At 39.1% G+C, this 27,979-nt stretch overlaps 3 protein-coding genes across 5 annotated transcripts; all 3 read left to right on the forward strand.

Moving 5' to 3' along the window:
* Nucleotides 1–1,367: 1,367 nt before the first annotated feature.
* Nucleotides 1,368–9,795, forward strand: pcyt1bb (phosphate cytidylyltransferase 1B, choline b). Its single transcript, XM_061752082.1, has 8 exons — nucleotides 1,368–1,651; nucleotides 3,061–3,160; nucleotides 5,003–5,119; nucleotides 5,239–5,390; nucleotides 5,461–5,539; nucleotides 7,453–7,595; nucleotides 7,674–7,862; nucleotides 8,289–9,795. Exons 1-8 carry the CDS (start codon nucleotides 1,574–1,576, stop codon nucleotides 8,487–8,489), a joined length of 1,059 nt encoding a protein of 352 aa, XP_061608066.1. The 5' UTR covers nucleotides 1,368–1,573; the 3' UTR covers nucleotides 8,490–9,795.
* A 506-nt stretch (nucleotides 9,796–10,301) lies between these two features.
* LOC133467332 (palmitoyltransferase ZDHHC20-B-like) lies at nucleotides 10,302–17,366 on the forward strand. Of its 3 annotated transcripts, none has more exons than XM_061752085.1 (13): nucleotides 10,362–10,927; nucleotides 12,158–12,184; nucleotides 12,266–12,360; nucleotides 12,791–12,911; nucleotides 15,020–15,089; nucleotides 15,391–15,423; nucleotides 15,504–15,624; nucleotides 15,778–15,910; nucleotides 16,017–16,143; nucleotides 16,251–16,337; nucleotides 16,416–16,492; nucleotides 16,581–16,627; nucleotides 16,712–17,366. In XM_061752085.1, exons 1-12 carry the CDS (start codon nucleotides 10,810–10,812, stop codon nucleotides 16,622–16,624), a joined length of 1,053 nt encoding a protein of 350 aa, XP_061608069.1. In that variant the 5' UTR covers nucleotides 10,362–10,809; the 3' UTR covers nucleotides 16,625–16,627; nucleotides 16,712–17,366. The 3 variants fall into 3 exon arrangements, with proteins under 3 accessions (XP_061608070.1, XP_061608069.1, XP_061608068.1); XM_061752084.1 differs by having other exon boundaries at nucleotides 10,367–10,927; nucleotides 16,709–17,366; XM_061752086.1 differs by lacking the exon at nucleotides 15,504–15,624 and having other exon boundaries at nucleotides 10,302–10,927; nucleotides 15,852–15,910; nucleotides 16,709–17,366.
* Nucleotides 17,367–20,117: 2,751 nt separating this feature from the next.
* LOC133467333 (organic solute transporter subunit alpha-like) lies at nucleotides 20,118–26,638 on the forward strand. Its single transcript, XM_061752087.1, has 8 exons — nucleotides 20,118–20,359; nucleotides 20,693–20,844; nucleotides 21,008–21,081; nucleotides 21,807–21,965; nucleotides 22,046–22,157; nucleotides 22,231–22,377; nucleotides 24,384–24,489; nucleotides 24,568–26,638. The coding sequence occupies exons 1-8, from the start codon at nucleotides 20,284–20,286 to the stop codon at nucleotides 24,729–24,731; spliced, it is 990 nt and encodes a 329-aa protein (XP_061608071.1). The 5' UTR covers nucleotides 20,118–20,283; the 3' UTR covers nucleotides 24,732–26,638.
* Nucleotides 26,639–27,979: the final 1,341 nt, after the last annotated feature.

The raw sequence follows: 27,979 nt of genomic DNA on the forward strand, positions 1-27,979 counted from the left end.
CTTAGTTAAAAAACCTATTTGAGGAAAAACACCTGCTGATTTATACATTTATACATATATATTATAGCAACCCTACGATACCACATTGTGCTAATCCTAATTGACCTAAAACAGGAAATCAGACTAAAGTCTGATTTCATGTTAGACAGTGAGAAAAAAAGTGCATCTTTCTATATAGTGTATATAAATATCTCATTTCAACTGTATATATTATATATAATATAATATATAATAGAATATATAACATACTAAAATTACATAACATTTCTGTAGGGTTTATGCTTGTTATCCACATAAACTAAGCTAAACACTTCATTTAAAATGTTGTTAAAGATGACTTTTCTTTCTTTTTTACTTTCTATCCTTAATTTGTGGGTCTCATATTCCTGCTATACCCAACTGAGGCCGGTGGATTACCATAAATTGGCAGACAGCCAAGGTAACAATTAGGGAAATGCTAACTGGAACTGCTAACAGTTAAAACACACCAACAATCAAAATAAAAATGTACATACCCATAAACAAACACTTCTGAACTACATGCTAATATCAGCATAAGAAAACTGTAGTTTACTGTATACACCATTACTGTACTACAAATAGTTTTATACACCGTATTCATGCCTTGGTATGCTTTTGTTGTCTTCAGTTGATTGAAGCAAAGCATAATTACTTGTTTACACTTTAAGAAATATACAAACTGTGAAATGTCAACAACTAATGCCAAAACCTGCCACTATGTCCAACTGTATTCAAAACAGTAATCATATAACATCACTGACACATAGTCCTACTGTGATTGTCCAAAGGCTGGAAATATTCATGCAGTTAATCACAACTTGTCCTTTCTGGCTCTCTAACACATCAAAATTGGAAGTTAATTTGGACAAATTTGTTACATTGCAACTTTTTATTTGTATTTTTTGTTTTTGTTTTTTTGTGAGTTTTCTGCAGGCGGCACGGTGGCCGACTGGTTAGAGCGTCTGCCTCACAGTTCTGAGGACCGGGGTTCAATCCCTGGCCTTGCCTGTGTGGAGTTTGCATGCTCTTCCCGTGCCTGCGTGGGTTTTCTCTCGGCACTCCGGTTTCCTCCCACATCCCCAAAACATGCATGGTAGGTTACTTCACAACTCTAAATTGCCCGTAGGTGTGAATGTGAGTGCGAATGGTTGTTTGTTTTATGTGCCCTGCGATTGGCTGGCATCCAGTTCAGGGTGTACCCCGCCTCCTGCCCGATGATAGCTGGTATAGGCTAAAGCACGCCCGCGACCCTAGTGAGGAGAAGCGGCTCAGAAAATGAATGGATGGATGGAAGGTTTTCTGCATGTTTGAGTCTTACTCTGCCTGCATGGTGATAAGGGAAGTCAATTGGAGGCTATCGATGACAAGAACACTCAACATTGGAGTGGCTTGAACTTTGCTCACCACATTGCATCGTCATCAGGGTCCAGCGGGGACCAGGCAATGGCATGCATACTACTAAGCAGATAGACGTTTCCACATATCTGCTGTGTTGTACAGAGGTTGCTTGAGAAGCCACAGGTGCAGGTTTGCCAATCGACTCTTTGAAAGAATGGCAGGAAGGAGACGCAACAGAGGTGGCAACAACCAGCAACAGGCCCCGCGAGGACGAAGAGGAGCTTCAGGCAAGGTAAATAATCTCCTGTGGCTCTTGAATGCACGTTTTGTTTGGCACTCATGAAATCAGAACAGTAAACTTTAGTCAGTGCAAAAATTACATAAATGTAATGTTTTTTGTTCATGTTTTGTGACAAAAAAAAATTGTTAAGTTTTCATATCCACTCTAATTTGAGACAAAGCTAATAAAATGGGCGGTACAATGTGCCATGACTCATTTTGAAACCTGCAATAGATTTAGCAGTCACTTTTATTATTTGCTGACTTCATGTTGCTAAATGATAATGATAAATAAATGTAAAGACTTTTTTCGTAAATACAACTCTTGTATTAACTTTTCTTATTCTATTGTACATCTGGCCAGTGAGTTTGTGATCCACATACAATATTTGTTTCCCCAATAACAAGTTAAAATTTGAATTAAATTTACTAAATTTATTTTATTTCGAGTTGCTTTATTCCTGAAAAAAATATACAGGCTGGCACAACTATGCTGTCCTATATTTAAAGATTAAGAGGGAAAAAACTGGGAGAAATGTGTACTAAAAATATAAGGAAAAAAATGTATGTATGTCAACTTATTGGTTTACCATAACAGACCACAAGCAGTAGCGTAGGTTTAGGTTTGAGATGGAATTAGAGTTCAAAGAATAGCTAAGGACACAGTAGATAAAGTTGTGTATACCTATATACAAAACATGCAATACAAAGTCCATGACCTGACCCTCAGTGATTGCTTGCATTATTCAGCACCATGTCTAAACAAACATACATAAACTTATATAGGTGGTGTTGTTTTTTTTCCGGTGGTGCACTTCTTGATTATTGTTTACTGCATGAGTTAGACATTTGTTACATGCAGCTTGGTAACCTTTTTAAAGCCCAACCGGTTTCCCGCAAGATACCCTTAAAAGCCTGATTGCTTGTCCATACACGTCCACTGTCATCTGCCCACGCTGAACTCTTTGGATCAATGTTTCAAAAACTTGTTAAGCCAAGGCACCTGTTTTATATAAAGTAAGAAAAATCCCATGGCACACCACCAAAACAAACATGTCAAAAACAAATTTTGAGATGATCTTGTTTTAACAGACACACAAATTGACTTATACTCAGTCTGTAATCTGGGCCGGTTTAATTGAACATATACTGTAGCTGAAATACTCACGGGAAGCCATGACTTATTTTGTTGTATGAATGGCAACAGGTGGATACACAGGTTAATTGTACCTTCTGCCATCTAATGGAACCATTCAATTGTTTTACCTATCATTATACATCGCTGGCATAGATAGATGAACAAAGGTATATTCATAATTGATAAATAATAATTTCCGGACAAATAAAATGAAATTGGATCATTTCTTGCAACACCGTTGATGATCTCTCACAGTTTGTTGTTGTATATTATCAACTTTCCAGGCTCTACGGCAGCCGGCTGCTTTTGCCAAGTCGACTGGTTGTGAGTCAGAGGTCCCCCATGAAAAGTTGACCCTAGCCCAGGCGAAGAGGGGCACACCAGGTTCCCAGTGATTTTCTATTTAACAAATGTCGTTCATACAAATTGGTGTCTGTAGATTGTTGTTTGATGACAAATGTTTTTTTTTTTTTTTTTTTTTTTTTTTACAGTGGGGTTGAAAAAAAAAAAGGTTTTCACACACACAAAAAAAAGCTTTCTTTTAAAAAATGGACCATTCAACATTTTACTGAAAGAATAGGAGTAAAAACACACACATTCATCCATCCTCAGGCAAACAGCAAGCAGCACCCTGGTCGCCTGACAATTACAGGGCACATAAAGAGAATGAAGGCACGGTGGCCGACTGGTTAGAGCGTCAGCCTCACAGTTCTGAGGACCTGGGTTCAATCCCCGGCCCCGCCTGTGTGGAGTTTGCATGTTCTCCCTGTGCCTGCGTGGGTTTTCTCCGGGTACTCCGGTTTCCTCCCACATCCCAAAAACATGCATGAATTGGAGACTCTAAATTGGCCGTAGGCATGACTGTGAGTGCGAATGGTTGTTTGTTCCTATGTGCCCTGCGATTGGCTGGCAACCAGTTCAGGGTGTACCCGCCTCCTGCCCGATGACAGCTGGGATAGGCTCCAGCACGCCCGCGACCCTAGTGAGGAGAAGCGGCTCAGAAAATGGATGGATGGATGGATAAAGAGAATGAAAAGAATTCCCCCTCACATTCACACCCTCTCTGAGTGAGAACTGAACCCATGCTGACTCACACACACCCACACAGATACAGTTCAGTTAAAAAACAAACAATCCTACAATTCGATACAATTCAATTGGAAGGATGGATCAGGCGTTTTAATGAATTTATGCACACTTGGAATATTGTACATTCTATAGAACCTATTATGGTATTATTACTATACTGCATGTGTTATATATGTTATAGGAATGTAATACAGTATTTCATGTTTCTTAACAAGGGATTGAGGATGTAACCCTGCTTACTCAAAAGAACAAACAAATAAATATATATATATTCATTCATTCATCTTCCATTCCGCTTATCCTCACTTGGGTCGCGGGCGTGCTGGAGCCTATCCCAGCTATCTCTGGGCAAGAGGCAGGGTACACCCTGAGCTGGTCGCCAGCCAATCACAGGGCACATATAAACAAACAACCATTTGCACTCACATTCATACCTATGGGCAATTCAGAGTCTGCAATTAACCTACCCTGCATGTTTTTTTTGGGGATGTGGGAGGAAACCGGAGTACCCGGAGAAAACCCACGCAGGCACGGGGAGAACATGCAAACTCCACACAGGCAGGGCCGGGATTTGAACCCCAGTTCTCAGAACTGTGAGGCAGATGTGATAACCAGTCGCCCATCGTGCCGCCTATATCTGTGTGTGTGTGTGTCTGTGTGTGTATGTATATATATATATATATATATATATATATATATATATATATTATATATATTATATATATTATATATATTATATATATATATATATATATATATATATATATATATATATATATATATATATATATATATATATAATATATATATATACACACATATACGGCAGCCGGCTGCTTTTGCCATATATATATATACATACATACAATACATGGTATAAGTATTTAAATTATAAATACCTGTATTTCTATTATAGATACCTTTGTTCATTTATTAATGTCACTGTCCATTGAAAATAAAAGAACAATACGAGGTAGTTCTTGAACTGAATGCCTGTAAAAGTTCAGATAAGTTTTCTTTTAAAGATTACATATAATTTTACAACTCGGTGTCAAATTTTAGCCACTGTACTGCTGTGTAAGATAAGATATTATCAACAAAAATGTCATTCTTCCTTTCATATTTCTTCTCTTGTAGCTCATAGACCGGTGCGGGTGTACGCTGATGGCATATTTGATCTTTTTCATTCTGGACACGCCCGAGCGCTGATGCAGGCCAAAAATGTGTTTCCTAACACGTACCTGATAGTTGGAGGTAGACTATGAATCTTTCTCAGCAAGCTTATTTAATAAATAGGTGTAGCTTCGTAGAAACTGTACAACATGAAGAAAAACAGCAGATAATTTAACTCCATTGAATGTGTTTGTGGGAAGTGTGCAGTGATGAGCTGACCCACAAATTTAAGGGCTACACTGTGATGACTGAGGACGAGCGCTATGAGGCCCTGAGGCACTGCCGCTATGTCGACGAGGTGGTGCGGGGCGCCCCCTGGACCCTCACCACGGAATTCCTGACGAAACACAAGGTCAGAGTTTGTGCAATCAGAAAACAAGCAGCTTCTTGGAAGTTTTAACACTATTGTGTGACATTAACAGATTGATTTTGTGGCCCATGATGACATCCCTTACACCTCTGCTGGATCAGAGGATGTTTATAAGCACATCAAGGCAGCAGGTGAAGATTCATAGTATCACAGTACAGTGCCGCCTTGAGATACAGTACGAGTGACCCGACTTGTGACCCGAGTTTTTCAATCCGTTTAATACCACTTCATGTTCAAGTTTACAAACTAAACATAAAACAGAGAATTACATTTAAAACAAACACATAGCATTGCCTTAGGAAAGTCTGTTGTTCTTAATATTAACACACAATGCAAAAGGGCGTAGACAGGCTAACAAATAGCATCGGTGTCGCGGTGTTATAACACTTTCAGCAGCCGAAATTTGAACACAAATGGTGGAGCAACACATGCAGACCGATAAAAAATACAATACTCCAGAGGTGGGACCAAGTCATTGTTCTCCAAGTCACAATTAAGTCTCAAGTCTTTGCCCTCAAGTCCCAAGTCAAGTCCCTCTTCTGGCGAGAGGGAACAGGGTACACCCTGAACTGGTCGCCAGCCAATCACAGGGCACATAAAAACAAACATACATTCGCACTTCACAGTCACACCTACAGCCAATTTAGTGTCTTCAATTAAACTGCGATGCATGTTTTTGGGATGTGGGTGGAAACCGGAGTGCCTGGAGAAAACCCACGCAGGCACGGGGAGAAGATGCAAACTCCACACAGGCGAGGCTGGATTTGAACTTGGGTTCTCAGAACAGTGAGGCAAATATGCTAACCAGTCATCAAAATAAAAATATATTATATTTAATTAAGGCGGCACGGTGGGCGACTGGTTAGAGCGTCTGCCACACAGTTCTGAGGACCGGGGTTCAATGGAGTTTGCATGTTCTCCCCGTGCCTGCGTGGGTTTTCTCTGGGCACTCCGGTTTCCTCCCACATCCCAAAAACATGAAGGATAGGTTAATTGAAGACTCTAAGTTGCCCGTAAGTGTGAATGTGAGTGCAAATGGTTGTTTGTTTATATGTGCCCTGCGATTGGCTGGCAACCAGTTCAGGGTGTACCCCGCCTCCTGCCCGATGATAGCTGGCATAGGCTCCAGCCCTCCCGCGACCCTTGTGAGGATAAGCGGCTCAGATAATGGATGGATTTACATTGTGCATATAGCAGGAAACTGCATTTTCTTGTCTACAAACATTTCTAGTGAGGCAATTTCAAGCACAAATATAAATAGATTTCAGTTTTAACTTATTATGAGAATCAAAAACATAAGGCATTAATTTAAAAAAAGAGGAACACAAGTTTGTCATCTTGTTATAAAAATAACATTTTATGAAACTGTGGTATCTCAGTCGCAACACTAGGGGGCACCATGTAAAAATATTACGTCAAAAAGAGGCGAGGAAGAATATACTTTCATGTCGAATAAATGCTAGCTGTGTGCTGATCGACTGGTAAATACAGTGAATTAAAAAAAGAAATACAAGACTGATTCTTCCGAACACTAAACGACTAAACAAGACTGTAATGAACAGGAAGCCCAGACAGCGCACAAGTCGGCCCGCCATGCAACTATTGATGATCGCTATGATCGCTCACAAAGCGAGCTGCAAATGCACACGAAAACAAGCATACGTGACGTCAGGCCGCGCGATTCCCACAATGCGATGTGGATTTTTTTATTATTATCATTATTATTTTTTGCAATAATTAACGTCCTCATTGTTACGTTAAATATTGTTGTTGTTTCTGTCTATTTTAACATTGGTTCATGGCGTATTGCTGCCACGTGATATGGTTCACGTTATAATAATTTATCACATTATAACGTGAACCATATCGCATTATAACATGAAACTTAAAATATTATAACTTGATAGTGAACTTGAAAAAAAAATATTTTTTTTGATGTGGCAGCAATACACTTCCGTAAAATGTATACCTTATTAGCTACTATGAAAAATGGTGGCAGGATGGCTATTCAGGCTTGAATATGTCATCTGTGTAATTGTGGCAGGAATGTTTGTGGCCACCCAGAGGACAGAGGGCATCTCAACCTCCGACCTGATCACTCGCATTGTGCGTGACTATGACATCTATGTACGACGCAACCTGCAGAGAGGCTACACGGCCCGAGAGCTTAATGTTGGATTCATTAACGTGAGCCAAAATATGTGTTCGATTATTGTATTTTTTGGAGACCTGAACAGAAATGAACCAGCTTTTTGTTCATGACAGGAGAAGAAATACCGCCTTCAGAACCAGGTGGACAAAATGAAAGAGACGGTCCGTACAGTGGAGGAAAAGTCCAAACACTTTGTTTACCGAGTGGAGGAGAAGAGCCAGGATCTCATCCACAAGTGGGAAGAGAAGTCACGGGAATTCATCGGCAACTTTCTGGAACTTTTTGGACCAGATGGAGCTTGGGCATGTTTACCTTTACATTAATCAACATACAAATATTATTTTAAAACAGCTTATTATTATTATTATTATTATTATTTTTGCTCCAGTTGATATTGGATACATTGTCCATATCTCAATATGATGTAGTGCAGTTTCACACCTCTGCAAATGAAACTTTACATAGTACAACATTGTTAATTTACTAACTCTCACATATTACCAATCAAAATTCAGCGTTATCATCGTCATATTTGACATCCTCAAACTGTGCAGGTTTACATAAGGAAGTGTCCAGTGAGTGTACATATATGTTTTCTTTTATGTACTGTACTTCCATTTGATGTGTTAGGTGTTTATCAACATTGTTCAAGATTAGATGTGCAGGTGTACCGAATGTTAAGGCATAATAACAAGATCCACCTCTCTGTTGTTTGTGTCCTCATGCAGCATGCTCTTCAGGAGCGCAGTGGGCGAATGCTCCAGGCCTTGTCGCCTTACTCATCCCCTCGTGGCTCCCCCAGCAGCAGTCCCACCAGAGTGCGCTCACGCTCTCCTGACTCCTCACCAGCCTCCTCGCCAGCCTCCACCAGCACCACTCCGGCCTCCACATCACCTCCTGTCTCTCCAGCCGCTCGCCGCCGCACCTGAAAAGGGAACACTCTCCTCACTCATGACTACCTCCACATACTGTATGATGAGCTCTTTTGGTCTTTATGTAGGATCTTTCTTTCTAGTATGATTCAAAATATGAGATGTACTGTTGATTCAACTGAATAATTATTAGAATTAATTTATTACTGGTTTATTTACATATAAATACAATACAAGCATGGTATTTTCTCCATTAAAAGGTAAAAAAAAATATTATTTTAATTTCTACATATGCTGCATATTCTCACATGGTACCAATTAAGACTTACAAAAAAAAATAAATCCCACCAAAAATGGACTGCACAGATGAATTTAACTATTTAGCCATCATGTTGCAGTGTATATGATTTTGAGAACAAGATAAATGCCCATGCACATTTAAAAATCCACTCCTAGTAGTAGAAAAGTGTTTTTTAGACAACAAATGGATTTCAAAACAGTCTCTGATGGTGTTGTGCAGGGTCAATCACTCAAAGGACTGAAATATAAATACAATTCCAGTTATGGGTGAAACAGGATCAACATTAATTGAACAGTGTGCTACTAATGATGCTTGCATGTGAACACACTGCAACTTTTTCCTCAGTAAATTACATTTACAGTAATTTAAAATATTAACATAAATCAAAATAAGAATACCCCTGCGATTGGCTGGCGACCGGTTCAGGGTGTACCCCGCCTCCCGCCCGAAGATAGCTGGGATAGGCTCCAGCAGCTTCCAACCCTAGTGAGGATAAGTGGTAAAGAAAATGGATGGATGGATGAAAATAAGAATATTGCTACACATAAAAAGGAAGCTATGCCACTGACCCAAAATAAAACTGTGTTTTATTTCAGAATATTATTCAGGTTATAGATAGATAAGACGATGCTTTATCTGATGCAGGCTCCAGCTCCCGTGACTCTGAACAGGATAAGCGGTGTAGAGAATGGATAGAAGGATGAATTTCATAACATTGTAATTACCTTAAATCAGGGGTGTCAAGCTTATTTTTTCTGCGGGCCAGATTGTAGTTGTCATTTCCCTCAGATGGTTGTTATTACTGGGAAATCACATAGATGTATAATCGCCTCGATATTTGATATTGAACATATTGATGGATTACCAGTTTTCAAATGTGAAGTCAAGGAAAATAGTTTGTTCAACTATTGTTAATTTTATTTTAATAGTGTTTGGTAGCTAAAAAATACTGGAGTATATCAAGTTATTCAAAGTTAAGACAATTTGCAATCTTGGTACTGATTTTAATAAGACACAGACACACACGATTTGCTTTACATAAACTGATGACAAACATTGGTCCATCATGGCTATCCAAGTGTTTGACATCTTGTTTAGAGTATTTTAATTTTATGAATACCAAAAATACGTCTAATTAAATTGTGCGACAGTATCATCAATTGGTCTCATTAATAATTATATTTTCACACACAGAAAGTTTGATAAATATATTTAGGGACGTCAACAGCAAGCTAAATGGTATTTGTAGTTTTTGTCCTCAATACTGCATTGCTGTGACCATTAAAATGAACATGGGTAGATACGCGTGTCGCCCCTTTTAAGCTATGTGTCTACGGCAGTAATTCCCAATCAGTGTGCCGGGGCACATTAGTGTGCCATGAGCGATCTTCGGGTGTGCCGTGGAAAATTATAAAATTTTACTTAATTGCTCAAAAAGTTTTACAAGAAATAATTTATCTCTGTTCCTCTATTTATGCCAGTGAGGCATACTGACAGACAGAGCAAATAAATCCTCTTCTATTAGATGGCACGACGTACATACAGTAATTACTGTGTATCTACGTTTTGTGACATTTTTATTTGTTGGTGTGCTGTGAGATTTTGCAATTGTAAAACGTGTACCTCCATAAAGGTTGGAAATCACTGGTCTACGGTGACGCCAATTTGGTAGGGGCAAAGTCGTTCACATTCCGTATGTTGACGGCAACAAAACCGAAAGAACAAAGATGTCGGTACATTGTGTTGCACACGGTTGCACACAGCGCCGTCCAATTATGACAAGTAAACTGGGAATAACCTATCACAGGCAAAAATATGTAAATATATCTTCCGTATTGATATGTCGAAAAGCGTTTGGCATTGACAAAAAAGTAAACCTCATGAAAGTTTGAGAAATGGGCAAGTTATTTCAATGTCCATGAATTGCCTTTGTTGTGAACGTCGCCCCTGCTAACATGGCCGTCACGTAAGCACGTCAGTTAGCCGACTGCTCGGGATGTCTGGGACTTGTAGTTTTTCATTCTTCACCTCGCATGGCTGTGACACTTCCCACAAACAGGCCTTTACAGATTAAAGATGGCGCCCTCGCATACACTGAGGTGCTGCAAACGGGCTTTTAACTGGATACCTGTCCTTTTTATCAACCTGGTCGTAGGCTGGTCTTACTACGCTTATGTAGTAGAGCTTTGTGTTTGTAAGTATACGTTATGTTATTATCATTATTATTTTTACAAATTTATATGCGGAAATCTATCAACCGTGGAGGCGGATATGCGGTTGTGTTGACAATTTTTGACAGCTGTCATTTGTCAAATACGATAATTCGTATGGTCAATACGAGCACTGGGCTGTAATCCTGAGTCATTAATGTTTGATTAATTTTTTTCTTCCGTTGTTTTTTCATCCACTTAAGTTTTTCTTACGAAGAGTTCTTTTCAGTAGACAAACGTTGCTTAACTTTTGCTGTGGATAAGAGAAACTCCAACGGTATCGCTTGAAAATAATGTCATCTTCTGAGCTACCAAAGCTGCAATATGTTGTATGATACATGTTCAGATCGCTGTTGATATTCCTGAAAGCATTTTATATGTAATGTGCGTTGCATGGAGTTTTTTCCCCCTCGCAGGAAAGCTATCTGATTGATATTTATAGGTAACAAAGTCTCTAGTACAGGCTGCTTTATAACTTTTGCCTTTACGTCTCGCCTTAAAAAAAAACAAAAATCTAATACTAATAACAAAATACTATCAATTCTAATGTGATAAAGTGACATTTTATATGAATTTAAGTGGAATGTGTGTGTTTAGTTTCATGAAAATGAGAAGTACCATTTGATGTACTGGAAAACTAAGTAATGAGACAAAGCTTAAAACATATCAAGATGAGTACAAAATGGATGACGACTTTCCCCCCATATGTATATTGTTATTACTTTTGAAGCAATGTGTATTCAGAGTGCATTACTTATTAATTAAGCTAAAATAAACCCCCATAGTGACTCCGGTGCCCATAAACATTGATTGATTAAAGTCACAGATTAATAATTAATTTATCAAGATTAGATTTGTTTGTCAAACAATCAGGCTAATTTATTTATAATAAAACAGAAAGCATGCACTGTCCTTCATGACAGATGGCTTCTTATCTTAGCTGCCAGTCTGGAACTGATGATACCATTATCTGCATGTCGATGAATTTTAGCAGCTGTGGTCAGGCGAGGGGCGTCGCTGATTTCCCAACAAAGCTCTTTCTTTTTTGTCATACTGAGAGGGAGGGAAAGGGGGTGGGGGGACACTGCAAGTGGTGCCAAGCTGCTGCCACATGGTACCAGGACAGGGTGGCATGCAATGGGGGATGTGAATTTATGCATTCTTGATCAGTACTAACTAATATTTTGTCTGCTTTCGTTGTGTATCTTATGTAGACACAATCACAAACAATGCAGAGCGAAGTAAGTGACCATACATGTTCTTTCATTGATTATTAGCAAATATTACATAAGTGTTGCTTCACCTTTGCTTCCTCTCAACAGTCAGTTACCTGATCATCTTCCACATTTTCTTCTTCATGTTCATATGGTCTTACTGGAAGACCATCTGCACAAGACCAGCTGAACCATCAAAAGTGGTAAAAGAAAATATTTGTGTGTGTTTGGATCTTTTTTTACTTCATTCACACAAGCATTATTTTGTCTTACACCATCAAATAGAATGTGTGTCAAATATATACAGACGTGAGGGCCATCGCTAGGAATACTACCTTGGGGGGGCTTAGCCCCTGATGCAAATTTAGAAATATTCCCCCTTTTTGGATTTTTTATTTTCAATAATTATATGTTACTTCTATTTTGTGTACAATGATTTCTTTAAGGGGAGCTTGAGTGGCATTTTAGGGGGGCTAAGACAAAAAATAAATAAATTAACACAACCACATACAACATTTTTTTTTGGGGGGGGGGTGCTTCAGCCGGCACGGCCAAGTGTATTAGAGTGTTGTAGAGTATGGGAAGGCTTCTATTTTTTTTTGTTTTTACAGCTGTAATTTCTTTTACCTTCAGTTCACCCTGCCGAGAGTGGAGAAAGAACAGTTTGAAAGAGAAGAGCAAGCGGAGATGCAACAGGAAATTCTGAAAAAGGTGGCGAGGAATTTACCCGTGTACACGCGCACAGCAGGAGGAGGTGAGGCCTTTTACTGCATTTGTAAAAAATGACTGTATTGTAAGCCATTTAAGATCAAACCATCAGGGAGTGTGCCCAAACAAAGGAAGTACACACACATTTCATCATTTGCCATTTCATCATTAGTCATCAACATGTATGCACACTTGCTCTCATTAAAAGTTATTGGAAGTCATAGAAAATGATAAGCAAATTACATTTTACTAGAATCACCTGATAATTGGCGGCACGGTGGACGACTGGTTAGAGCGTCAGCCTCACAGTTCTGAGGAACCGGGTTCAATCCCCGGCCCCGCCTCCGGTTTCCTCCCACATCCCCAAAACATGCATTAATTGGAAACTCTAAATTGCCCGTAGGTGTGAATGTGAGTGCGAATGGTTGTTTGTTTGTATGTGCCCTGCGATTGGCTGGCAACCAGTTCAGGGTGTACCCCGCCTCCTGCCCCATGACAGCTGGGATCGGGTCCAGCACGCCCACGACCCTAGTGAGGAGAAGCGGCTCAGAAAATGGATGGATGGATCACCTGATAATTTTTAATATTTTGCAAAAAGTTAAGGGTATGTGTACTTGTTGTGTCTCTAAAAAGCAAAGCTGGAAAGAGAGCCCAAAAGGGACAAATTCATTAATTCATTCATCTTCCGTTCCGCTTGTCCTCACTAGGGTCTATACTTCTAAAATAAAAATATAATCATTCATTTTCTTAAAGTCCCAAAACAGAAACCATTATTCTTTTCAAGTCAGCTATACCTGTTACACCTTTCAACAATAAAACATATTTTTTTTCATATCATGGTACATTTATTTAGCATGTGTGTAATAATTGTACTATATATTTTTTTGTCTTATGATGCTGTTATATTGTTACTATAGTCCATTTTATAGCGCTTAACCTCATTAGGGTCATGGGTGAGCTGGATCATATCCCAGCTGAATTTGGACGAGGGGTGGGGTCCACTCTGGGGTGGTCGCAGGGCTCTCTATTTAGCCTTAATCCTAAAATTTTGCCACATTTGCTGACATGGCAATTATCCAAACAAACAAACATTTAAACGGGACTATCATATCCAAACTGGTCTGTATTGCAATTTAAAACAGTTATGAATCTTGTCACAACAGACCCCACACAGGCCCACAGACATGCAACAGTCACCCACCACTAAAAATATTAATTTTTATCACTAAATTACGTACAATTCTTGGGGTGTGGGCCTTGTCATTATCCATTTATTTTCTGAACCACTTATCCTCATTAGGGTTGCAGGTGTGCTGGTGTCTACCCCAGCTAACTGCGGGTGAGAGGCGGGGTATACCCTGAACTGATCGCCAGCCAATCGCAGGGCACACATAAACAAACAAACTCAAATTCACACCAATGGACAATTTAGAGTCTTCAATTAACCTACCGTACATTTTTGGGGAATGTGGGAGGAAAGCGGAGTTGCCGGAGAAAACCCACGCAGGCACGGATGGGGCAATATGCAAACTCCACACAGGAAGGCCGGATTTGAACCCGGGACCTCAGAACTGTGAGGCAGATGTGCTACCCAGTCAGTCACCGTACCACCGCCCATGTCATTATTTAACATAAATTATGTTTATGCCCTATTAATTACAAGCGTTTACATTTTGATCAATAATATCCAGATCATAATAAGGGGACTTTTATACACCTGTTTTTCTCTTTGGGCATACACTCATTAACAACATGAACATTTTATATTAGAGGAGTGGCATATTATATATTATTTATCGAGGGCGACTAACTCATCTATAAGGACTTGGGATTTGGAACTAAAGGGTCACAGTTTGAGTACAACTCGCAAGACTAGTTGTTGGAGAGATGCTTGTCTGCTTCCTGGCTAGTGTCGAGGTGACCTTGAGCAAGGCACTACCTCCCCTAGCTCAAGAGGTGCAGCACTATTTGCACGTTTCTTTCACTCTGACATCTCTGTGCATGCTTGCAATTGTGTGATCTGGTTCTGTGTGGGGCGTGCGATACAAAATGTAAGCCTTTGACTTAAAGGTGAATTAAACAATATTAATATTAACAGGTAATGTGTTTAAAAAAGATACAAAAAGTAATTCTATTTTCACCTTTTCTCTACAGTCATTCGATACTGTAGCCTCTGCCAGGTCATCAAACCAGACCGCTGCCACCACTGCTCCACCTGTGAGATGTGAGTACAAGCTCTTCATTTAGAACTTATTCTTTTATCAGTGATCCTATGTTTTTAATGTTAGCTGCTATACAGTGTGTTCGGAAAGTCACTGTTAACTTAATTTTGTATTAAGAAACATGTTTCAATATAGAATACAGGAGGTATAAATGTACTCGAGAATGAAAAGTCTGTTAATAAAAATATAAGTGCACAGTGACTTTCCAAACACATTGTATATACAGTGCTATTGTTTTGAAATTCTATTTCCATGTGATGCTTTGACCTAATTGGACAACTGTTGCACTTTCTGTTGTTCAAGGTGTGTGCTCAAAATGGACCACCACTGTCCCTGGTACTGTAATCACTTTATTTTATTTTATTTTGATTTTTTATTTTTTTTTCTAGCTAAAGCATATTTTTTCATCCTTTCAGGGTGAATAACTGTGTTGGCTTCTCAAACTACAAATTCTTTGTCTTGTTTTTGGCATATGCTTCACTCTATTGTGGAGTGATATGCGCTACAGCCGTCCAGTACTTCATCAAATTCTGGTCTGTGAGTACGGACACGTCCTCTTTTTCCCCAAATAAATTAGCATGTCGGCTGGTACCGTACTTCATTAAATGTCCCTCACAAGCAATACTTAAATTCAAGTTTGTATAAGTTCATTTGAGGATCATTAAATTGTCTTTCTTTTCCCCTCCACAGAAACATCTTCCAAACACGCACGCCAAATTCCACATATTGTTTCTGTTTTTTGTGGCGGCGCTGTTCTTCATCAGCATCCTGTCACTCTTCAGCTACCACCTCTTCCTCATTGGCAAGAACAGGACCACCATAGGTGCTTTTGCATTATTGAGTGTGACAGTGCTGCTTTTATCCACTCTAAAGTCACAGGTGATGTCATGGTTGTGCAATTTAACAGTATTTTTGATACCCATCAACAGAGGCTTTTCGGGCCCCAGTGTTTGCAAAAGGGCCAGACAAAAATGGATTTTCTCTCAGCTTCAAGCGGAATGCAGCCGAGGTGTTTGGGGATGAAGCGAAGCACTTTATATTTCCTGTTTTTTCCAGGTAAAACTACCTTAAGCTTTAAATTTGAAATACACATAACATAAAATATTGTTTCATATCATGAATACAAGTAACCCTCGGCTAATGATACATCTCTATTTCATCAGTCTGGGTGACGGGCATTCATTTGTAACCAGACTGATGCACATAGATCCTGAACAGGCCAACAGCGTCTTGCAACAAAATGGCAAAAGGTTATTTACTTTTTGAAACATTTCATATGTAGTCATTTGTTTTCTTTACAATAATCCCCAGTGTGTCTTTAATTACAGTCTTTCTAATGAGGAAATAAGTCCAAATGTGCAGGCCGACAATACACAACACAAACTGGATGACAAGGAGGAGAATGGTACTCTATATAAATACTGAATATATTGAAGTGTAATGTTATTTTGAAAAACAGGCTTCTCTATTTTGGATACTTTGTTTCTTGTTAGGAGGAGTCCAGATAGTGTCCGTGGCCATGGAAAGTGAGCCATAGAAGGTATATTAAATAGTGTAATTATTATAATATTTTGGTGGTTTTCTTTCTGTTTTAAAATACATTTTATTGTCACTCATCCAGCAGACCTCACACGCTGCCTTGACCATCAGCATGTCCATAGGAGCCATCATCTGTCCTCAACTAGGCTTCTACAGTCCCAATGTTTAAAAAAAAAAAAAAAAAAAAAGTATTTCAAATTAACTTGGTACTACAAGGGTGTCATCACGACCTCTCGACTGCTGCAGTCTGATTCAGAGGTTTGCATTTGTCGTAGTCCAAAAACATTGACATCAAACTGGTGATTTACTCTACGAGCCAGTGTGTGTATTTAATTTCACTGATTAAGTCACATAATATGCATTATTATACTAGAATAATTAAGTGCAACTCATGTTAGTTGAGCCTCAATACACACTTAATGGATCAGCAGTGATGAATGCTGCCAACCATATGTGCAATATGTCCAAGAAGATTCAGCACAGTGAATTACTTTTTTTGCTTTTTATTTATTTATTTACTAAAGTCAAATTATTTTTGTTTACAGTGTTATTTGGGGAATTTTATAATGTGGACTGAATATTTCAGCTTAACGTGTGAGATCTAAATCAGGTAAATATGTTTAACATATGGGTACTAATGACTTCCACTGCACTATTAATATTTGTAAATTATGTCCTTATACTATTTGTAACTGTTTGTATCCTTAAATATTATAAAGCACAATGTGTTGATTTTATTACAGCATTGTTATATTTTATTCTTTCTTCTGCATGTCACCTCTCATGTCAGTTCACTTCACTCCACACATTTTCAAATTGGTCCAATTCTTTTCTCTGATAAAGCTGATCAAATTCAAGCAGTAGCAATTTTCAGGCCATCCTGTTCTATCCTAATTATTCAGGTAGCAATATTGTGAATTTTAACATTGATGCTTACTGCTAATCAAATGAAGAGTAGAATGCAGACCTCTGCCCGGGCCAAACAAATAGATACTGGTGGATTCATCCCTCCTATCTTAAAATGTCATAATACCTGTTCGTACTCATGTTGTATGTATGAGAAACGGTGCAGCAAACAGCTGAGATAAGAACCTTATAAATACTGAATAATAATAATAATTAGTGATGATAAGTGATACGGAAAATGGATGGATGGATAATAATAATCCCAGTTATGTCAGTGCTGTTTCACGCCAGTCCTGTAGGTGGCATTAATGTACCTTGCAAAGTGGTTGCTAACTTACCACAGAAATGTCTGCCATCTTCAGTGGAATCATGGGTTCTGTTCAAAAATGAAAAAAGATAGCACATTACTGGATACACCCCTACCGCATATCCACATCTACAGTATATTTAATTCTCGGTGTAACATTTTAGTTCTACCATTATGATCGTACAACCCCAATTCCAATGAAGTTGGGACGTTGTGTTCAACATATATAAAAACAGAATACAATGATTTGCAAATCATGTTCAACCTATATTTAATTGAATACACTACAAAGACAAGATATTTAATGTTCAAACTGATAAACCTTTTTGTTTTTAGCAAATAATTATTTATTTCGAATTTTATGGCTGCAACACGTTAAAAAAAAGATGGGACAGGGTCATGTTTACCACTGTGTTTCATCACCTTTTCTTTTAACAACATTCAATAAACTGAGGACACAAATTGTTGAAGCTTTGTAGGTGGAATTCTTTCCCATTCTTGCTTGATGTACAGCTTCAGCTGTTCAACAGTCCGGGGTTTCCGTTGTCGTATTTTACGCTTCATAAAGCGCCACACATTTTTAATGGGAGACAGGTCTGAACTGCAGGCAGGCCAGTCTAGTACCTGCACTCTTTTACTACAAAGCCATGCTGTTGTAACACGTGGTTTGGGATTGTCTTGCTGAAATAAGCAGGGGCGTCCATGAAAAAGACGTTCCTTGGATGGCAGCATATGTTTTTCCAAAACCTGTATGTACCTTTCAGCATTAATGGTGCCTTCACAGATTTGTAAGTTACACATGCCACTGGCACTGACAGAGCCCCATACCATCACAGATGTTGGCTTTTGAACTATGTGTCCATAACAGTCCGGATGGTTCTTTTCCTCTTTGACCCGGAGAACACGATGTCCACAATTTCCAAAAACAATTTGAAATGTGGACTCGTCCGACCACAGAACAGTTTTCCACTTTTCCTCAGTCCATCTTAGATGAGCTCGGGCCCAGATAAGCCGGCGGCGTTTCTGGGTGTTGTTGATAAATGGCTTTTGCTTTGCATAGTAGAGTTTCAAGTTGCACTTACGGCTGTAGCGCCGAACTGTATTTACTGACATTGGTTTTTTGAAGTGTTCCTGAGCCCATCCTCTCCACATTGATGTCGGTTTTTGATGCCGTGCCGCCTGAGTTATCGAAGGTCACGGGCATTCAATGTTGGTTTTCGGCCTTGCCACTTACATGCAGTAATTTCTCCAGGTTCTCTGAACTTTTTGATGATATTGTGGACTGTAGATGATGAAATCCATAAATTCTTTGCAATTGTACATTGAGGAACATTGTCCTTAAACTGTTCGACTATTTTCTCACGCACTTGTTCACAAAGAGGTGAACCTCGCCCCATCTTTGCTTGTGAATCACTGAGCAATCAGGGAAGCTCCTTTTATACCCAATCATGGCAGCCACCTGTTCCCAATTAGCCTGTTCACCTGTGGGATGTGTTTGATGAGCATTCCTCAACTTTTTCAGTCTTGTTTGCCACCTGTCCCAGCTTTTTTGGAATGTGTTGCAGCCATAAAATTCCAAGTTAATGATTATTTCCTAAAAACAATAAAGTTTATCAGTTTGAACAGTAAATATCTTGTCTTTGTAGTGTATTCAATTAAATATAGGTTGAACATGATTTGCAAATCATTGTATTCTGTTTTTATTTATGTTTAACACAACGTCCCAACTTCATTGGAATTGGGGTTGTACGTCAAACCATAAATCAAACCATATATTTTCCCAAATATCTTTGATTTTCTTTTGTTAATAAGAACATTTTAAGATTAAACAGCCTTTTCGAATTAAGACAAATCACACAATCATGAAAAGTAGCTTAAAGGCCAAAACCAGATTCCTCCACTTCAATGACTTTTCAGATGAGAAAAAGATGTATGCCACTGTTGACCATGGCTTTTGATCTGGGAAGCCTGCAAAAATAATAATGTATATTTACTACATTATGATTAATATAGAAGTAATACAGTATATTTCTAGCAGTCTGCCTTCAAAAATGCCTTTATCTGTTTTACACCTTTTTATATTTCCCTGAAAAGCCACACGCCCAGCCAAAGTTCACGTGTGCTGATCCATTCATTGGCTCTCTTTTGGTGTCATTTTAATGACTGTGACTGTCTGTGAATGAATGAGCGACAGTTACTTATGGAGGGGTTCTCATAAACCTGTAATTTCTTAACGTGTCATCAAGACATGGCTCCTTAAAAGTAGCATAAGGTTAAAGTACACTTTACTTGAACCAATTGCACACACCACACTGCCACGTGAAGGGGAATACTTTTAATTTTTTTGTCTTGTCATCTTCCACATAGAAGCGAGGTTTGATTAGAGTTTATGACATTGCAGGACTTTTAAGGGGAAATTTTAGGCAAGAAAAATATCAGGAGCCATGGAGGAAGCCGACAACAGCACTATTGATCCCGCCTGTTTACAGGAACCCCCTCTGGCCATGGATGTGATAAAGCGTAAGTCTTTCCTTATCAGGCAGGTCAAGAAAATGACATAGCCACACAGCAATGCTGACCATCTGAAAGTCACAAAAGTATCATACGGTTTTTTTTTTGTCTATGGTACCAAAAGGCCTTTGTATATTGTGCTGAAATACTTATTGTCCTCTTATTCTAAGAATCAGGGAACAACACCAAATGTCCTCTAATTCTAAGAATCAGTATCCACTTTTTTTTTTTAAATAATCAGAGGATCCTCTTGCTGTTTTGATATTTACATTTGTCAATAGGTTCATATTTAATGTGCCACTAACTTGTACTACTTTTGTCTTTTTTGTATGTTCCAATCAGAACTAGATGTTTTCGGGATGTGCCTGTACGCTATGCTCACCTTCATGTCTTGCATTTCCCTGCTGCTCTACTTGGAGCAATGTGTTTATATTTATAAAAAACTGCCATACCCGAAAAAGACAACCATCATCTGGATCAATGGAGCCGCACCAGTAAGCTTCCTCTTGTCTTCGAAATATTTCTTACAATTATATTCCTTCAACCACTTCATGACTGGAATATGTTGAAATAACTCATCCAACACTAGGACTTTTGAATAAATGGTATTTTAAAGCATTTTGTTTAAGAATTAATAAAATAATTTTATTATTTCAGGTCATTGCCACCATGTCTTGTTTTGGGATGTGGATCCCCAGGGCTGTCATGTTCACAGATATGACGTCAAATTGGTGCGTTTTTTCAGCTTGCAGGTTATAAAAATCACCGGCACGGGTGTCAAACTCATTTTTGTCATGTGCCACATTGAGGGCCACTATGACTGTATAACCATATAAATGTATAATCGCCTCATCATATTATTACATATACACAAAAAATTTGATGGATGACTAGTTTTGAAATCCAAACTAAAGGAAAACAATGAAACTATTGTTTATTTAAAACGTGGTTTGATAACAAAAAGGCTTGCAATCTCTCAACGTTAGTAAAAGTGAAGTCAATTTGCAATTTAGGAACAGATTTTTAACAAGAAACATGAAGTAGATGCACGTGATTTGCTTTCGTGGGCCACATAAAATGATGTGGCGGGCCGGATCTGGCCCTCGGGCCGTGGGTTTGGCACCGGTGATTAACAGCATTACATATTTAAATTACTACCTTTTACTGATATTGTTTTCTTCTTCAAATAAAATGTAAAAAAACAAATATGTATGTCATATTATGCATCATCAACTCCAACACATCAGAGTGAAACCTTGCGTGTCAAGTCTGTGTGTAGTTTAAGCCACTCAATAAATCATTACACAGGCAAAAATAAGGTCACAATATACTGTACCTCCAACTAGTATGCATGTTTAATATAAATGCTGTTGAACTGCACTGATTTTGTCAACAATATTGTAGATCATTTGTGACTGCTATCAAAATGTCACTAAAAACTGTTATATTTCTGTAGTTACTTTGCAGTGGTAGTGTACAAAGTGTTGGTTCTGCTGATTGAGGAGTTGGGTGGCAGCGATGTATTTCTGAAGCGCTTTTCCGGTAAACCCTTCAAGATCACCACTGGGCCGTGCTGCTGCTGCTGCCTGTGTTTACCACGTGTGCCCATGTCACGGTACTTACAATGACCTTTTTTGATCCGGCTTGTGAACTTCAATGGAATTAAATGCCAACGCATATTTTAATGGCTTCAAGAGGCATGCTGTTCTTGCTGAAGTTGGGTGCACTCCAGTACGCCATCCTAAAGACGGTGCTCAGTGTCCTCTCCATAGTACTCTGGACAAATGGCAACTTTGACCTCTCAGATGTAAGTTTATTTTCTTGCTTCATCCCAAAGCGCAAACGATTGCAAATGACTTCGAAATTATGTTTTGTTCCAGCTAGAGATCACCGGTTCGGCAATTTGGATCAATCCTTTCATTGGCGTTCTCACCATCACCTCCCTGTGGCCCGTAGCCATTGTGTTCATGAACACCAACCACCATTTACGCAGCCTCAATATTGTACCAAAGTATGCCATGTACCAAGTGAGTAGATGCGAACAGTTCATTATGAATGCTGCCAAACATGACAAATAGTCACTTTTATGACAACTGATTGCTTGAAAATACACTCACTGACCACAAAGTTAGATACACCATGCAAATTATCGTATCCACTAGCAACAATAGCAGCACAAACAAATCCCCCAAATATTATCATATTTAACAACAAGCAGCATTTGCAGTCACAAATCAGTAAGTAGTGAAAAAGGAATTATCCATCTATTTTCGATATCACTTATCCTGTTCAGGGTCAAGGGAAGGTGGAGCCTATCCCAGTTGACCTCGAGTGAAAGGCGCACTACACCTTAGAGTCAGTCAAGGTCCACTTAAAAAAGTAAGTCAATCACATGGCACATATAGAGACAGACAACATTTCACACTCTCATTCATACTGTCAGATAGTGACAACTAAAGCCACGCTGCCTGCACGGAAGTCAGGCAAGTGAAATGTTAATTATTAACAATCAATTATGCCCCAAAAAAAATAAAAAAAATGGTTGTGTAATAATTCAACCATGTTTAGTGCTTACCAAATGTATTTGTTTTAGAGACAATGCAGCACCATGAATTGTACTCTTTCATTTTTAGCGAGCTCGTGATGTTGAACCATCCTGCACATGATTGAGGATTTTCAAACGGAATCCTCCTATTTATACCCAAATCTTACTTCTTTAAGAAGTAAACAAATAATAATTAATTGAGTGTAACATTCACTAATTTTCTGTACGAATGCAAGTGGGGAAGCATGGTAACCTAGTGGTTGGTTAGCATGTCTACCTCACAATTCTGAGGTTCTGGGTTCCAAAGTCTGCTCTGGCTTCTTGTGTTGAGTTTGCATGTTCGCCAAATCTGGCTTCCTCCCACATTCCAAAAATTGGAAATAATTGAAGAATCTAAATTGTGAATGTGAGTTTGAATAGTTGTTTGTTGATATGTGCCCTGTGATTGGCTGGTGACCCCCGCCTCTCACCAAAGTCAACTTGGTTAGACTACAGCTCACCTGCAACCCGATGAGGACAAGCTCCATAAAAAATGGAAGGATGGATGGAACGCAATAAATAACTATATTTTGACATCTTAATTAAGAAACAATGACCCGACACGGACTGTAGGAAACCGTGAAACTAAATACAAACAAATTGATGAGACAACGAGGCACATCTGGACATGACATGAGTGGATGGAGGGAGCTGATTTGTTGACACAAACAATAGGGCTGACGAGAACAGGTGGAGATGAAAACCTAACCAGTAGACAAGACATGAACAGGGGACACAGAAAACCAAGACATACAATATAATAGAAGCAATGTAGAAGTCAACAAAAACACAAATCATGCCCATTTTTGAAAAATACTATATTTGAAGATTCATATATATTATATTTTAGCAGGAAAAATATCATTTGGATTCAAAAGCTTTAACATACTGATGTATTAACTATGACAGGAAATATTTTTTGTAATTACCAGTGCTGATAATCCACCTTAGATTATGTGGTTTTGTACTATCAATAATAAAAAAAAGAGAAAACATGATCCAACACAGTCTGTGTAAAAAAAAAAAATCAGTCTTCAGAAAGTAATAATGCTAAATATTGATGCCGTCACACAACATTATGGTGTGTGGTTGTACTTTGCAGTGGTATAGAAATGCACTGCATCTTAGTTACACCATTTAGCTGCATAAAAGACACCTCTAAAACACCAATATAAAACATACTATTAATTTTATGCCTCTCTAACAATGTCAATCAAAACTGAGCACCCACACGCACACGCAATTTTTGTGAGAGCTCCTGTACTGGATCTCAGTAGAGTACCTAGAGGTGTACCTAATGAAGTGTCTGGTGAGTTTAAATGGGACCAATGCGGTTTTCCAGCCTGTGCACATTGATTGTAACGCCTGCATTAATGTTGTATAACTTAAATGTAATGGAAGGACTGCAAGCTGCATTCCACTAATCAAGTGCTTGTTTTTAATCCTTAGCTAATACTCGTATTAAGTCAGCTGCAAACGTCCATCATCAACATCCTGGCTCTGGATGGAACCATCGCCTGCGCCCCTCCCTTCTCCTCGCAGGCTCGGGGATCCAGTGAGAAACATTTTCACAAGTCTCCTATTTTTATCCTCCCCTTTGGCATGACAGGAACAATCTGTCTCTTTCCCACAGTGCTAAGTCAGCAGATGATGATTATGGAGATGTTCATCATCACCCTGGTCACTCGCTTCTTTTATCGTCGTACATATGACATGCTTCCCTCACCCACACATGACCACGACCACCACAAGGACGGAGTCTCCCCGCAGGCTGCTCACATGGAGCATGATGTCTAAAACTTGGGGAGCTCAAAGATGCTCTTTATCTGAGGTACCGTTGGTCAAACGGTCAATTTGATGTGGTTCTGTGAAGCGGACACTCATCTGTCACTCAAGTGTGAGAAAACATCTTCACGTTATTACAGCAGTATTGTATTTACTAACTTGAGTAAGTTCTCTTAGGTTAGTTCACACAAATGTTCCTATGAATAAATAATATAGTAATCCTACTTAAAAGAGGCCGTATCAAGTTGTCTTGGCTATTTCAGACCGACATTTTTTTTCTTTTTTAAAAATGTACTAATTATTCATCTTTATATGTCCTTTACAAGTTAGTATTAGGTGAATCGAGACATCTTACATAATAAAGAGTGTGTGGCTTGAAAAACACATTGTGTACTATATTCTCTAGACTGGGTATTTCCAAACTAATAAGATACAAGAGCTGTGTGTTAACAATTATACAACCAACTGACACTGTCTTAGAACAGTTTATTATGATCGAATTATTGCATTATTGTATCTGCAACTTACTGTGACATAGTTCAAGTTATTTTAGCAAATATAGCCACATACATGAGAGAGGCAAAATACTGTATTAGAAAGATTTGCAGCCCACTGTATCACTGTTCTGTAATACAATTCTACAGCACTGATAATTATCATTCATTCATTCATCCATTTTCCATACCGCTTATCCCCACTAGGGTCGCGGGCGTGCTGGAGCCTATCCCAGCTATCTTCGGGCGAGAGGCGTGGTACACTCTGAACTGCTCGTCAGCTAATCGCAGGGCACATAGTGTAGAAACAAACAATCATTCACACCTACGGGCAATTCAGAGTCTTGAATCAACCTACCATGCATGTTTTTGGGATGTGGGAGGAAACCGGACTACCTGGAGAGAAAATGCAAACTCCACACGTGCGAGGCCGGATTTGAATCTGGGTCCTCGGAACTGTGAGGCAGATGTGCTAACCAGTCGTCCACCGTGCCGCCTGATAATTATCAAAAGTAACTTATCGTTGTAATACTGCTTTATTATCTTTTTAAAGGCTAACATTTTGATACCCCTCTTTTGTACTGGATCTCATGAGATGGAGTCCAGTATATAGACTTACTGGATTTCAGACACTAGCATAACTAGAGTAATCGATTTTGTAAAGGCCTTTGATTACAACTGTAAGTCCTAACTCAACATTCTGTTTTTAATTGTGTACTTAATGTGCAAATAAGGCGGCACGGTGGCCGACTGGTTAGAGCGTCTGCCTCACAGTTCTGAGGACCCGGGTTCAATCCCCGGCCCCGCCTGTGTGGAGTTTGCATGTTCTCCCCGTGCCTGCGTGGGTTTTCTCCGGGCACTCCGGTTTCCTCCCACATCCCAAAAACATGCATTCATTGGAGACTCTAAATTGCCCGTAGGCATGACTGTGAGTGCGAATGGTTGTTTGTTTCGACGTGCCCTGCGATTGGCTGGCAACCAGTTCAGGGTGTACCCCGCCTCCTGCCCGATGACAGCTGGGATAGGCTCCAGCACGCCCGCGACCCTAGTGAGGAGAAGCGGCTCAGAAAATGGATGGATGGATGGATGTGCAAATAAGCTATTTTTACCTGTAGGTTGTCATATTTAAATGTTATTCCATAGCTAAATGTATTGAGAATCAAATGTTAGGCTGTCTTTAAGCCTTTTTATGTGTAATGTATGTCTGCATATCTATGTAGTGCTCTCACCGACCCTTCTGTTGTCTGTGACCAAAATGCCAGAGGTTTATTTAAAGCCTGTTGACCCACTTAGTGCAATGCGGGAAAGACTTGTGCTGTGGATGAGCTGGAAGCTTTTTCCTGCTGTTTCTCTAATGGCCAAAAGAGAGCGTGTTCCACTTCAAAACCTCATGCATTGACCTGAAAATAAAGAACCATCCCTCTCCCTCCTCCACTCACATGCCTCATATATGAAACCCATTGACAACAAAGTTGAACGTTTTATTAAGCTACTATATTATATTATTATGCATGTTTTCATGTCTGAGTACGATGTCACATTCTTAGCAATATTCTCCGTCTTAAACGATAAAGATAAAGAGAATTCCACATCATTCAGTGATTCCAGAATCAGATTTTAATGCATTCAATTCAATATTTGGACCATCTTTCAAGGATGGAAATAATACTATTTGATGTATGTAACTGTATTTTGTTCCAGTAAAATTATATGCACATTATACCAACATTTTGTATTCAGTTACACTTCAAAAACAAATACTTACTTGTTTCTTCTTATGTACTCCTCAGCAGTTGTGTAATCTTTCTCATGACTCCATTGTGTTCAGTTGTGATTCAAAGGGTTGACCCTCTTACACATTCAATTTGATTTATTGGTTCTAAAAATAGCATTTACAAAGGCCTCACATTTTCTTTTCAACATACTACTAGGCAATATTCTACCAAACCTTGTATAAGGATAAACTACTGTATAACTTCCAAATCTTATCTTTTATTTATATAGGATGCAGTGGATATGAATTCAGCTACTGTGGGTCGAAGTCGAAGAAGAAGAAAAGGTGGAAAGCGGGTTCTTTGGCAGAAAGAGAAGAGGAAAGCTCAGTGCCTAGAACTGAATGTGGGGACTTTGAATGTTGGGAAAGGCAGTAAGGCTAGAAGTTTAGGGGCAGGGTTTAAATTATTTTACCGTGGTGTAGATGGGAAGAGAAATGGAGTCGGGGGTATTTTAAAAGAAGAGTTGGCTAAGAATGTCTTGGAGGTGAAAAGAATAGCAGATCGAGTGATGAGGCTGAAACTTGAAATTGAGGGTGTTACGTATAATGTGATTAGCGGCTATGCCCCACAGGTAGGATGTGACCTTTAGGTGAAAGAAAAATTCTGGAAGGAGCTAGACGAAGTAGTTCTGAGCATCCCAGACAGAGAGAGAGTCGTGATTGGTGCAGATTGTAATGCACATGTTGGTGAAGGAAATAGGGATGATGAAGAAGTGATGTATAAGTACGGCATCCAGGAAAGGAACTTGGAGGGAGAGATCGTGGTAGACTTCGCAAAAAGGATGCAAATGTAGTGAACACTTTTTTCCAGAAGAGGCAGGAACATAGGGTGACCTACAAGAGCGGAGGTAGAAGCACGCAGGTGGATTACATCTTGTGCAGACGTTGTAATCTGAAGGAGGTTACCGACTGTAAGGTAGTGGTAGGGGAGATTGTGGCAAGACAGCATAGGATGGTGGTGTGTAAGATGACTCCGGTGGTGGGGAGGAAGA

The sequence above is a fragment of the Phyllopteryx taeniolatus genome, chromosome 17 (genome assembly GCF_024500385.1).
Source record: "Phyllopteryx taeniolatus isolate TA_2022b chromosome 17, UOR_Ptae_1.2, whole genome shotgun sequence".
Lineage (NCBI taxonomy): Eukaryota > Metazoa > Chordata > Actinopteri > Syngnathiformes > Syngnathidae > Phyllopteryx > Phyllopteryx taeniolatus.